This window comes from Pygoscelis adeliae, unplaced genomic scaffold (assembly GCF_000699105.1).
Source record: "Pygoscelis adeliae isolate BGI_AS28 unplaced genomic scaffold, ASM69910v1 Scaffold209, whole genome shotgun sequence".
Lineage (NCBI taxonomy): Eukaryota > Metazoa > Chordata > Aves > Sphenisciformes > Spheniscidae > Pygoscelis > Pygoscelis adeliae.
In genome coordinates this window covers 192,794-206,653 of record NW_008825538.1, presented here as the reverse complement: position 1 = coordinate 206,653, position 13,860 = coordinate 192,794, and the positions used below count along the sequence as shown (strand labels likewise).

Sequence of the window (13,860 nt, the reverse complement as noted above, 5' to 3'; positions counted from 1 at the left end):
CGGCTCGGAGGAGGCGGAAGCGGTCCGTATGGTTTTTGGGCGCCAGGGCCGCGCTGACGTCCTTTCCCCTTTACAGACTGATTTACCGCGTAACGGGAACGCGACGCCTTCCGTTTGCGGAACACAAAACGCTGCAGCTGAACTCGATAAACTGTGAGCGGGGTAAACATTCGGCGCTCGGAGGAGTCTTGATGGGGGGGAGCGGAGTGCGAGTCTGCTATTACGTCACCACCATTAAACACACGTAGAGACTGCGTAAAACGGGCTATTTGATGCCAGCGACTAAATGCCCTACAGATGCTCCAGACAGGCCGACGGAAGGCGGCGCTTGCGTCTGCACACACGCTCCTTCGGAACAGACCCGCGCTGTAACTGAAGATTGGGTTCAACTGTTTACGGACAGGAACGCAGCAGCCCTCTCCTTTTCTCATCAGGTCACGCGCAGTTAGCGTAACGGTCAGCGAACGGACGCTTTGAAGCGAAACACGGGCTTTGCGACCCAGGAAGCGCCCCGACCTCCTCGGTCCAACGTGCAGAGCCCGCACCCAGTCAGGCTGAATCCAGGAGTTCCAGAAGAGCGCCGACTGCGCCAAAATAACCCTGAAGAGCAAAGAGACGGGAATATCTGTTAAAACCTCAAACACGGGCAGGCGCCTGAGGCAAGAACATTACCCATACGGTGTGATTTTAACGACTTGTAAAAGGTGGTGGGAAGAAGTAACTACAGGTAGGTACGTTACACGAGAGACTAACTGTAACTGCTACATGGGAAAGCAGAGCTGCACAGAATCACCTCTACTGTCAATAGGCTTAAAAGAAAGTTCACAAGCAAGACGAGCTTGGTAGTAAACAGTTCTTATATTAGCTACTGGAACGATACACGTGGGTTTTGTGACCCTACGCTGGGCACTGCAGTAACTGTGGCTGCAGCAACAACGCACCCGGAACCTGCTGCACAGTGCGTAACACCGACAGCTACGGACTCCAGGCGGCTGTTTCCAGAGCCTCCAAAGGCTTTTTCCTTTTTACACGAGACAAAACAGAAAGTAATTTCACCTCATGTTCCAAGAAAAGTGCTTTTAACTGTCCCTTCGACCAGTAGTCCAAAGCATATGCCAGAAGCCTCATTGAAATGGTATTGATCCGAAGGAAATTGCCAATGAACACCACCCGATTAATGTTCTGCAAGTATTAAGGGAAAAAAAAAATAAAAGGAACATTAAGGCTAAATTCCATTTTCTGCTTGCGACGATGAAAGCCCCACCTTAGAGTAAGAAGAAAAAAGTTACACTTATGGTGCCGTGTAAAAATGTCACGTGCGGCTTTTCAAATACATTTTCCGGTGAGACTTGATGAAGAACAACCAGCTGAAAGCGGAGGGAAATCACCACTCGACGCTAAAGCAACGAGATCCAGAGAAACCGCATCACCCCAAATAGCTGTTCCTGGCAGCTAAGGAGCGTAACCGCCGCGGTGAGCGGGGATGGGAGCTGCGGAGAGAAGAGTTATCATGCATTTGCAGCTTTCTGAATTTAGAATCTTAAAACTGGACCCAAAAGAGCCGATCTGCAAGCAAGAGATGAGACCGAGCTGGCTCGGGGTCTGGCAGCAGCAGGAGACAGTTCAGAAGAGCAAGGTGAGATCAGAAAGGGTGCGCTGAGATGGTCAGGAGCTGCACTGGGAGGGCTGGAGACTACGCCGAAAGACAAAAAAACCTGTGCTCGGCCCTGGTGAGGCCGCACCTCGAACACTGTGTTCAGTTTTGGGCCCCTCACTACAAGAAAGACATTGAGGTGCTGGAGTGTGTCCAGAGAAGGGCAACGAGGCTGGTGAGGGGTCTGGAGAACAAGTCTGATGAGGAGCGGCTGAGGGAGCTGGGGTTGTTTAGCCTGGAGAAAAGGCCCTAGTCATCACTGTAAGAAAGACAAAGCCAGAGTATCAGAAATACTGAACGCAGAAGCAAAACCAAACCAAAAACCTACATATGTAATCACCTTCATCTACAATTGCTGTACTCAATACAGCATTAAAACTGACTAACAAATGAATGATTTGCAGAAAACAAAACAGACAGAGGAAATCAATGTTTACAATATTGGTTTTGCTCCCTTAAACTAGAAACTACCTTTCCATTTCTTATGGTATTTATCTATGCATTTAAGTTTTGCTTTACCAACACACTGTTCAGTTTACCTTCTATTTTTAATTCTGTTTTACCATGTAAAACTGTAACATCTAGTGCAAATGGCCACTGATGACCATAGTGTACCTTCAGTGATGTGCAAATCCGTTTTTTTTCTAAGCCATGACATGCATGGTATGCAGTGATAAGATGCCAGAAATGCACAAATTTACATATTTGACTTTTATGTTTCCTTTTTTTTTTTGTTTTTTATACTTTGTAAAATCCTGTTAGTCTAAAATAATGAAAAAATATTATAGAACATCATCCAAAAGTAAATAGGTAAGAAATGGTACTTCAGCATATATCAGTTATTCTGTTATGCAGTCTTAATCCTTGGTTGGGGGGGGGGGGGGGGGGGGGGGGATTGGGGGAAGAAAAAGAAGATTTAGAAACCCATAACCAACACAATTCTGAAAGAAAGGAAAAGACCAACCAAGCAGTGAGATTTGGATTTAAATCAGACTCCCAGCCAAACTTTTCAATCCCAAAATAGTTCTCCTGAGCCAACTGATGAACTCTGAAGCTTTCTTGCTCTCCAACAAGAAAATAATTTTCAGTTCCTCCTCTGACCGAGGAATCAGGATCAAGTCCTACCTGCTCCTTCACTCGCGTCCTTCTACGGATTTCCCTTCCGTCCCCACATTCATTAACGCTTCCCCCTAACTGTTCAGCATCCTCTCTGCACTCAGCTGTGTACTCCGGTGAGGACTCAGCAGATGCGTTGTGGGCAAGACTGTTTATAATAAAATCTCGCCTGGTTTCAGGAGAAAATGAAGGTAAACCGTAAGCACCTCCCAACAGCGACAGGAGTCGGGTGGATGCTTCACCCCGTCAGCCCGTCCCACGGGAACGGGCTCAGAATGGAGCGGAGAGCATGTCTCTGTTCTTTCATAGCCCTGTACAATGCTGCTTGACATGAATGCAACAAGGCAGCACTGTAAAGAAGCTGAAAGCACAAAGATACAGGAACGGCCGTGGAAGCGGTGGGGCCTGACCAAGAAATCAAGAGCAGCTCGTTAAAACAACCCAGGGGAGGTATCCAGCCCCTCCGCCCCTCCGCCCCACCTTTCCTTCTCTCTCAGCGGTCCCAAGAGCCGTAGTTTACCGCACACCTACCGTTCCTCAAACCACCACGGAGAAGCCGTTTAACTCCTGATGCAGCAGAGGACCTAATGAGACCAACAGCCAAACCCTAACTCGTCCACAGCTCTTCCCTTCACAGCACAACGGTCTGCCTCAAACTACACAGACGAGCAGGGACAAAATTCACCGAAGAATCCAAAACGAGCGGACGACGACTTACTGAACATCCAAAAAGACGAGTACGAACAGGCACCTACAGAAGCGCGTGCAGGGACAGAGGTACTGCGTGACAGTAGCACACGAGCGATGCTTTCGACAGGAAGCAGTGACACAGATGTCCCCTTAATACCTCATTGAGCGCACACATCCGTGCTATGGAGCCGATGTTATTCGTGATGGTTATTAAAGTAGCCTTCGCGAGGTCCTCTTTGCTGACCGATTCCCGCTTCTCCTTGCTCATCATGTTTCCAAAGCTGTAAAGAGAGTTTTCGGGTTAAAGGTCCATTCGCATCAGCATTCCAGGAGAAAACGGGAACTGCTAATTTAACCAAAGTGACTCATCTTGAAGTATTTCTTTCTAACTTTAAAAAGCGTTGCTCTCAGTAACTTAGACCCAGTAAAACAGAACAGCAGAAGGAACGGTAGCTCTCCTAAGAGACGTAAATCCGGTTTCTCAGCCTTGCAGAACCTCCCGTGAAAATAAAAATCAGTCAAGTCATTACCTGGACGCTACAGCCCAGCCCGGCAATCCGAATCGCTCGTAGTCTCCTCCGTAAATGTCCCGCACTAGTTTGTCCACTTTGGTACTGTCTCCGTGGGACGCCATCTCTAGGGCCTCTTCAAAGGTGGAGCAACCGGTAAGAAGGCAGCAGAGACCAAAAAAGGTTCCCCCTCCAAGGCTGCAGCATAAAGCAAAATGAAAGTCACCCGCCTTGCTTCTAAAGGGACGCAGAAAGAAAACGGCTCGTTCCGCCGAAAGCTCGGATCACTCAGCTACGCTCGGTCAGCTCAGGTTGCCCCATTCCTTCAGCTCCTTCTCTTTTCAGTGAGAGCAATCTTGGAAGAGCAGCAGTTTTCTTTAAATCTGTTACTTTCAAATAACTTACAGCCTGCAAGGAATCCCACGCCCTCACAGCCTTCTGCAGAGGGCATGTTTCTAAATGAGAAATTCATTTTCTTATTTTACAATACCCACCTTCTTCCCAGCGCTCAGAGAAGTCAATCTTAAAATAAATATTAGTCCTGAGGGATAACCGGAGTATTAGGGCATAGCTATTCAAAACTTAGGGGGGAAAAAAAAAAACCTATGTCCTGTTCACTTTACTGTGAGCACATGCCAACAGTGACGTGTAGCAAGAGTAAGATCTGTACCGTGGGGGTTTTTTTATTATTATTATTGCTAACTTTCAAGAAATTCAGGAAAGCTTAAAGCCACAGAGCTCTTTGGCTTTGCCTGGCAACAAGAGCCACATCTTCAAGAAGGGTAGCTGCAGCAGTCCAGCAGCTCTCTGGGGAGTTACTGCCGTGCCAGCGTCCCTTCCACCAAAGTAAGGTAACTTTCGGCAGTCAGGATGCAAATCTCTACTGCTAGGATCAAAGCTAACGGTCGTTAGCGTGATCGTTATGAGTACATTTGGGATAATCCCAAACTATGGCATCTCTCTGGTGGCACATAAAACCAAACAGTTTAGAAGCTGTTTTTTCAGTTGCCCTGCCGTAGGGATTAGAGACTGGTTGCAGTAAGGAAACCAAAACATGAAATTTGGAATCTCTCTTCCCGGAGGGATCTTTGTCGGCAGAAATGAGGGACTGCAGTGAAAGCAGCAGCTCAGTCATTCGACTCGCCACCTTTCATAGAATCATAGAATCATTAAGGTTGGAAGAGACCTCTAAGATCATCGAGTCCAACCGTCAACCCAACACCACCATGCCCACGAAGCTGTTTTTTCAGTTGCCCTGCCGTAGGGATTAGAGACTGGTTGCAGTAAGGAAACCAAAACATGAAATTTGGAATCTCTCTTCCCGGAGGGATCTTTGTCAGCAGAAATGAGGGACTGCAGAGTGAAAGCAGCAGCTCAGTCATTCGACTCGCCACCTTTAACGCAGCTTTTCCCTGAAAACGCTGTCGACAATGCAGAAATACATTCCAGATTCTAAAATAAAACTCGAAGTGAATTTACCCCCCCCCCAGCACTCACCTGGTGCCCGTTACCCGTTTATAGTTTTCTTTTGAATACACAGCCAAAATGCTGACCCCTGAGCCAATGTTCACCAAAAGGAGAGGGTACGGATTCTCCAGGTTGAACGGGAGCTTCTGACATCTTTCAGCATCCGTCGGGTTTTCAAAATAGTAGCACTCCGAACGTCCGTTGAATCCAACTGAATCAATGTACAAAACTCCTTTAATAAGGCAATCGAGTTCATCTAGCTTACAGAGCTGAAGGTCACCCATCTGGTGGAGAAAAATAAAAAAAGAAGGAAGAATATTCAAGAAGTAACTAGGGATCTGAAGTGTTTACGCTCAGGGCTAGAAAAACGCGTTCCCTGCCAGCTGAATTCAGCTATCTCCACTACTCCCCGTGGTGGCTGAGAGAGAAGCACAGATCAGAGGAGGGCTCCGTCTTTCTCCGCGCACGCGGACTGCTGACTACCCCGGCCCTACAGCGCGCGCGCAGAGGTGGGAGCGCGGGGAAACCAACAGCTGGATCCGCAGACGGACGCCAAGAGAATCCCGTCACCTTCCACGGGCCTGACTTAGGCCCTGACTCTGAGGCATTAGCATGAAAAACAAAGAAAAATGAGAAGGGACTTAACTGTTGGACCAAAAAAAAAAAAAATCCCCCCCCCTCCCCAAAAACCACAGCCAAAAAACCACCCAGAAAACAGAGGAAGTTCTGAAATTGTTTTCCCCTCATGTCACTGCCTTGACTGCACAAAAAGCCTCTTTATTTGAGGCACTTTTTCAAGCCCTGGTTAAACAAAGTATTTATCACACATGTTTTCACCTGTGAACGAGAATCAAACTTGTAACCAAGCCACATGATGATGTCACATCCCAACTACTAACCTCCTTTCAGTTAATTTACCGCCAAATCTGACTGAACCTCAATCAGCTCACTCGCATGTGTGTTAGAAATGAAACCACATGAGCAAAGGAACGATAAAACAAATACTAAGCGTGTGAAAGACAGCAATGAGGAAAAAAAAACCCACAAGACCGAGATCAGCGTAATCAGAGATTAATGACACAGAGAAAGTCTTGTAAGAGCACACGCCATGGAAGTTAGTGCATAATTTTAGTTACAGGAATGTTACATGCACTTTCAGGAAAGAAAGTATCCGAATTTGGAGATGCGAACTTGAGTCCACATGCTGTTTCCCGAACCAGGTTTAATTTGAGTTAGGTACACTCTTCCAAAGCTAAGATTTAGAGATGGTTTAGAGTCTGCAGAGCGAGTTTTCTAGTTTCAAGCTTTAAAAAAAGATTTCACTACCAGAGCCTAATCGTATAGAAGCCAAAAATGCATACTGTGCGAAAGTCCTGCTCAAATTTGTACGCTCCACCTCCCGTGGCACATAAGGTAGTATGGAGGCTCGAGAAGTGTTTTTCGCTTCCCATTTGAATAAAAGCAGGCATGTCATGAGTAGGAAAGCGTATAAAGTGCAGATTGCCTTTACGTCCACACAGGGTAAGGTCCTTTAGTTCAAGGTGCACATCCCGAATGCCTGTAGATCCGTAGGCTACATTTGATGTCAGGTATTTGCGGATGCTTTTGAGATTTTCCACTTCTTCCTCCTCCTCTTCAGCGGTGATGTCCTTTGGTTCAAAATAAACAAGTTTGACCAAGGTCCCTCCGATATCCAAGCCAAACCAAGGAAAGACTAAAGAGAGAAGGGGGGGGGGAGAAAAAGAAACAGGGTTTGATACTGTCATACCACCAGCAAAACACTTAAAAACTGAATTAATTCATGCGATTCTCTAGGGACTCCAAAATGCAGGCCCGTTTGATCTATTCATTTCTAAAGCAGAAAACAAACGTTAGCAGTCTGGTCTGCCTTTGACAAACGTGGCCGAGGCTCCTCTGTACACGGACTGAACTCCTGTTTTGAGACACCTCGTGTTCAGGAGCTCCCAACACCTGATAGGCAATCCTCAAAATACTTCCACCACCGCCAGGCAGCACTGAAGATACGGACAAGCGCAGGTCTGACGGTATCCGTACACCCGCTAGATAACTGCTGCAATTTTAATCCCCAGCTATTTCTTTTCTAAAGTTCTGATCCAGAGCCAGAGCCAAGCATAATACCAGTGCTTTTACATCAAAGGGGTGTACAAACGTTAACTAATTACAAGACATAACTGAGGTAGACAAGTAATCTAAGATGCCCCAGGGAGACAAAAACAAATGTCTAATTGGATTATTTTATTAGTCAAATTCCCCCGTGGTACAAAATATGCATTAGTGTCAGGCCCAGCAACATTTACAGCTGTATTAGATAATGAGCTGCTTGGAAATGATCAAGAGAAAACCCTGATCAGATGGAATCTGCGATTAGAGCTGAGAACTGGAACAGATTAATATTACTATTAATGAGCTAAAGGGTAGACTAGAGCTAACAAGATACACGGGCTCCAGAGCAAAGAGAAAAATGTAGCCAGATGTTATGGCTTATGGCAGCAGGATTAAACCCCTACGGTTTTTTCCAAAAGGAAAAAAGGAATGTTTAGAAAATAAACCTGAATGCAGCATAGATGTTACTAACGTTCCTCTGGAAAGAAGGATCTCGGGTTTTAACAAAATTCTTACATGTCAGAGACAGGCACGATAACGTGCTACTGTCATTTTTGCAATATGTGTTTGCTTATCTGCAGACAGATAAGCGTGCAACACGAAGAAGCCCTCGTTCCTACCGCCCTTTGAAAGCGGGCACCCCTCCGGTTAAACTCGGGGAAGCAGCAGCCATCCCCAGAACGCAGAGTCACCCAAGCGAGAGCATGTTCCTTGTCCCCCCCGTCCCAGCAGCGCAGGAGGTGCACGCCGAGGCCCCGCCGCGCGAGCTGCAGGAGCGCTAAGCAGTCAGAGAGCAACACCCAAACACCCAGAGGCAGCACTTGAGAAAGCTGGACAGCAAAGAAAGCAACTCGGGGGCAGGAGGGAGACTCACTCCCAGACCAAACCATCTTTGAAAAGCCAGAAACCCGACCGGCAAGCACATGTTTGAAGATGGTGTATTCTCCCCTCGGCGGGTTAACTTGGTCGCTGTACAGAGCGGAGTAAGACAGGCCCTTTTAGAGCATCAAAGTTCCCCAGGAGCGGCTAGAGCCATCAGCTACCCACGTTCATAAATAACCACTGAGTTATTTTTATCTATTTCCATAGAGGCCACCCCCAACCATCACCAGAAGAAATCTTGAGAGAAGATGTAAACTCTATTTTAGGAGGCACGCCCAAATCTCGATCATCCTCTATTTCTAATGCATTTACTTCAAACAAGAACAGACGTAAAAACAACCGTTCACGAATGAGAGAGAGAGAGAAATCTGCATCACGGCCCGATGGAGGGAGAAAGCGGGAGCAATTCAAGGACTTTGGACAATTTCTCCTTCTGGGCTCCTTAAATGAATTTCAGGATTGCAAACTCCGTCAGCATTTCAGGATGGGAAGTCTACCAAGTGCTTTACTTGCAGGGAAGTTTAGCATACGCATCTTATTTTAAGACTCCCTCAAGCAAACCTTACTATAGCTAAATCAAACGGTTAAGTTACTTGTCGAGAGAGGAGCGTTGGCTGCCCGGGCCTCATCATGCAACGTGAGGAGAACCATACCCCCAGGGACACCAGACCAGGAGGAGCACCCTCATAGGAAGGGGAGTCCAAGACCCCAGAGTATAAGCGAAGGGAAAGGCGGGACAAACTCCAGGGTTTCTGTATCCCCAAAAGAAAGGGCCTTGTCATGGAGGAGTGCGGCAACGGCAGCTGAGCTGCTACATCTTCCCCCGCCGGCAAGCAGAAGTCAGAGACCGCGACCACTCCAACAGGGAGATGGACGCTCTACTTCTGCGTGGCAGGCGTCAGGACAGCAAACAAAACCCACCGAGTGTCCGCTTGCTTCACTCGCCTGCTCTTCTGACACCTTAAACCTAAAAACCTGCACACAGGCCCACCTGATGCGGTATTACAGCCATCTCCGATGTGGCACATCCGTAAGTCAGCAGTCCCCACATTAATGGCAGAATAGGAGCCCCTCAAAGTATTTTGTCTTTCTTTGAATCAAAGTCTGAGATTTATCAACTAACTACCGCAGAAAAATGCTTTGAACAAGGATCATGCCCTGCTATTGAGAGAAGAAGCAATAAAAATACCACCAACGTCACACAGGTGAAAATAGGCCACTGGCAGGCAAACCAGAGCCTTCTGCTGCTGCTCCGGTCCCTCCAGTGACTGCAACTGGTAAGCACCCCTCTATTTTAATACCCAGTTCATGTATACGATCACTAAAACCAGCTTCCCCACGTTCACTGTGCTCTTCCATACTGCTTAAACCCTGCTGGAAAACTAACGAGCTCTACGCAAGAAAAGGAACAGGACGAGGCTCCCCACGTTACTCAGCCAAGTCTTCTCCTGTCTGTCGTGGCCACTGACACCCTGCACTCCCCTTTCACAAATTTCCCAATCTTAAAAGCACGCGGCTGTTTTGTTGTCTCTGCTCTGACGAAGGGATTGGTTCCAGAAACCTCCCGTCCTGGTGCCGGGAAACCTCCTTTTGATTTCTGGAATATATTTATTCCTGTCAGGACATGCAATTTTTTTTCTGCATTATGAAGCCTGCATTTTTTTTTTCTTTTTTTAAAGCACCCCCACTCTCGTATTTAGAGACAGCAATCCTCTCCCCAGCCTCGCTTTGCCAGGCTACGCAAGGGTGAAAACAGGGAGAGAGCAGAGGACGGGGTCTCGCAGATGCCCTCATTGAGGTGCAGCACAAAAGCATCCAAAAGTGGTTAAACATTGGAACAGGCTGCCCAGGGAAGTGGTGGAGTCACCATCCCTGGAGGTATTTAAAAGACGTGTAGATGAGGCGCGCAGGGACATGGTTTAGTGGGCATGGTGGTGGTGGGTCGACGGTTGGACTCGATGACCTTAGAGGTCTCTTCCAACCTTAATGATTCTGTGATTCTATGAAAAACTAAGGCACAGTGCCCCGCTGAAGCCAGGTAACTGAAAATGCCATATGGGCTGCTTCATCGCAAGCTAACAGGCTTCCACTTCAGAGTAGACACTCAGCTGGTAGTACATGCCTTTGTTCAGTAGAATACCGCTAACTCATTTTAATGTTAGTTGTGAAGTTCACACACCAAGCTCCTACATTCAGGGACACACACACCCCCTCAGATTTTAGGGCACGAGAATCACCAACTCGGTCCATCAGTTTAGGAAGCTTTCCTAGTCACAAAAAAAGATAGCAACTCCTTAGAAACTTCACCCCAGCTCATTCTCAGTGCCCTCAGGACCTTCACTTTTTAAATATATATAAATTTACTTTTTATTTAGGTGTTATAGCCGCCACTGAACTAGCAGAACATCAGGCGTGGGGTTAAACCACGCCAGTTCTCCACCGTCTCGCACGCCAGAAGACGTGGCTAACAGGGAAACAGGAACGACGCCTGCAGAGCTTGGCGTAAACTGCAGTCAGGTTGGGCTCAGGGCTTACTAGTCTTCGCTCAGCACCGGCCCCGCTAAATCCCAGCTGGCCCCGGAAAGAGCGTCCGACCCCCCGCGCAGGGCCACGGCCTCAGACCGGAGCTGGCTCCACACCCCCGTGCAGCACCAGCTGCAGAAAACCTCTGCACGGAGCAGCTGGTGTTCTCCATCTGCCAACAGCTCGGCTATACCTTCAGTAAGTCACCAGGGATAAATTCTAAAAGATAGCCTATTAAGGTAATTAACTTCAACCAAGTGATTCTTAATTATGGATCTCTCATTACATACATCCCAGCCACAGGTTAAGAATCCAAGGAAGAAGTGTGCTAGCTCAAAATTAAGCACTTCTTTACCATATCGTAAAGGATTTTCTATGCAGTAAAACCTGCAGAGAGCACTCAAATAACCTGGGGCAGGGACAAAACTTCCCCTACAAACCCATTTCTGGAGGAAAGGGGTGTGGCACAGGAACAAGAGGAAGAAATTATTTCAACGACGTGGAGAACCGTTTTTTTTTTCCCCTTACAGTTAGAGGAAGTCAGCCAACACGAACATGCAGGGCAGCAACAGCTCTTCCGTATCCGAGAACTAGAAAAATCCCTGCCTTCAAAGGGAGGAAGGAGGAAGCTCTCTTGGACGAACGCCATCACCATCTGCTACCGAGACTTCTCTTAAAACACTGGTTTTTCCCAGCATCTACAGTGCAGTTGAAAGGCATCCAGAGATCTCTCCCTTGTAAGCCTCTACAGCATTTTTTGCGAGAGAGCTGCTGCAGAAGACGGCGGTTCTAGAGCAGCGCGAGAACTGGTGGCATCCAGGAGCCCTTGGGCCGCCCGGAGGCTGGTTTTTCTCCGTCAGAAGCTTCTGCTGAAATAACCAGCGCGAGAAGACACCAGCTTTAACGGCCAAGGCCGAAAATGCAAACGCTGTCTCTCTTCACCGCCTCCCCGCTGCTACTTGGAGCCCTCCGTGCTGGGAAAGAGCCTCAGGCGTCCCTCCTTTCCGAGGGCTTACCAGCCAGGGGACGACGGGGAGGGTGAGAAACCCGCAGGCAGAGCAGGGGAAGGGCACGGCGGTGCGAACCTCTGGACCTTCCGGGAGGCGTTCAGTCTCTCCCTGGGTATTTGGGCACTTACAAGAAAGGCAGGAAATCCTCTCCTCAAAGCCAGAGCTGTTCTCCATTCAAAACCTCCTACAGTCTTTTCCTTAACGAAACTCTCTGTATTGCTTTGTTAGCACGATGACAGCCACTAACCCCGCTCTCAAACATCGCGTAAGACAAAATAAATCCGACGGTGTTCAGCGTGAAAAGTAGCGAGGGTACAAAGAAAGTGACTTAAGGAGCTGGCAAGGTTGTGGCACCACTCAGCAGATCAGGCACACGACGATGAGCCTTATTTTCATTTGCTTCCCTAACGCAACACACTGCAAGAGCAGTTACAAAGCGCCCTTAGAGCAAACTTTTCTCCAAGAAAAAAATTCTTCACCTTTTGGCCAGACAAAGTATTGTTCTCCCTTAGCAGAGACACTTGTAAAAAGCAGCTCGATACGTACATTTTCATACACGCGGTTTACATACGGCTCTTCCTCTTAAAAATAAACTTTCTTCTAAAGGGCAGATCTATGGATACGCGACAACAAACAAAAGGCCAGACTCCAAACAATGTTAAGGGCTTGCAGCTAGCACTAAATAACTGCTTCATCGCAAGCTAACAGCCTTCCACTTCAGAGTAGACACTCAGCTGGTAGTACATGCATTTGTTCAGTAGAATACCGCTAATTCATTTTAACGTTGGTTGTGAAGTTCAGAAAAGCTGAGGGATACTAGGTGCTCCCACAGCAAGAGCTGCCACCCTCCCTTCATCTTGAAATCCCTTTTAGAGTTAGACCGCAAGCTCTTTGGGGCAAGAAAAATATAATGCCTTTATTTGTTATGTAAATTACTTTATAAAACTGGACACTATGTAAATAAAAAAAGCCTCAACAGACTTATTTTGGAAGCTGCAGAAGCGTCAAGATGAAAGAGGCAATGTAATTGAAGATCTCCATGGTGGATTTTTGTCGTACGACAAGCAGCTCAAGTCGTACTTCAGACTGATCCTTAAGTTATGAGCCAATTATACCAGAAGCTAAAAAGATTAGCCTGCGGAGGAGCAACGAAGACTGACGATTTAGTTGAGCATATGACAGCACCTCTGTGCTTACTCTAAAATAGTCGACATTGTATTTTAATGGCGTTATACCACGATGGAAATTTTACAGCTGGAGGGAAAAAGAATATTCATCAGCATTTAATATAAAGTGACATTAAGTCTACATATCCTCCCATCTCTAAAAATAGGCTCTGCTAGGAATTCGTATTTCGTACACGATTCCAAAACATAAAAAGGTATTTAAGAATCAAAGCTTGAATTTTGTACCGCAACGGAGCCGCCAAAACAGTATTTTATTTGTACCTCTACTTGCATACTGTGTATACTGAGAATTTAAAGCAATGTGCACATTAACGTCTTTGCACGATTCTGACAGAAAATACTAAAACTTGAAAAAAAAAGGTATCAGTTGCAAGGACTACAGAACTGATGAGGACATGCTTTTTTTTTTTTTAAAAACCCACACATGCACACATTTTTAGAAACTATTTGCAGGATGCCCTTCTGGACATTTACGGTATAGGCTTTCTTTTGGAATTCATGGACACCCTGCAATACAAATACTCTTCATGCAACTTACTTCCCCTCCCCTTTTGCCAAACAGTGAAACATTATGGATGATGCCTGGCAAAAGCATCAAAACAAGCTTTTTTTAATTTTTTTTTTTTTTTCAGAGAACTAACAAACAGGCCACAGGAAGGAGAGGCATCCTTTGTTAAAATAATTTAAACTCATCTCTG

The 13,860-nt window shown here is 46.7% G+C and overlaps 1 protein-coding gene across 1 annotated transcript; it reads right to left on the bottom strand.

The window, feature by feature from the left end:
• Positions 1-8,483, bottom strand: PANK2 (pantothenate kinase 2). Its single transcript, XM_009331860.1, has 7 exons — positions 8,435-8,483; positions 6,798-7,150; positions 5,467-5,720; positions 3,991-4,167; positions 3,618-3,741; positions 1,057-1,182; positions 1-600 (listed from the first exon to the last, which is right to left on the bottom strand). Exons 1-7 carry the CDS (start codon positions 8,448-8,450, stop codon positions 550-552), a joined length of 1,101 nt encoding a protein of 366 aa, XP_009330135.1. The 5' UTR covers positions 8,451-8,483; the 3' UTR covers positions 1-549.
• Positions 8,484-13,860: the final 5,377 nt, after the last annotated feature.

Coding starts and splice junctions, on each gene's coding strand:
- PANK2 (XM_009331860.1), bottom strand. Junction 3,742..3,990: donor GGCTGGGCTGTAGCGTCCAG/GTAATGACTTGA, acceptor CTCTCTTTACAG/CTTTGGAAACATGATGAGCA. Junction 601..1,056: donor CACTTTTCTTGGAACATGAG/GTGAAATTACTT, acceptor TTTGCTCTTCAG/GGTTATTTTGGCGCAGTCGG.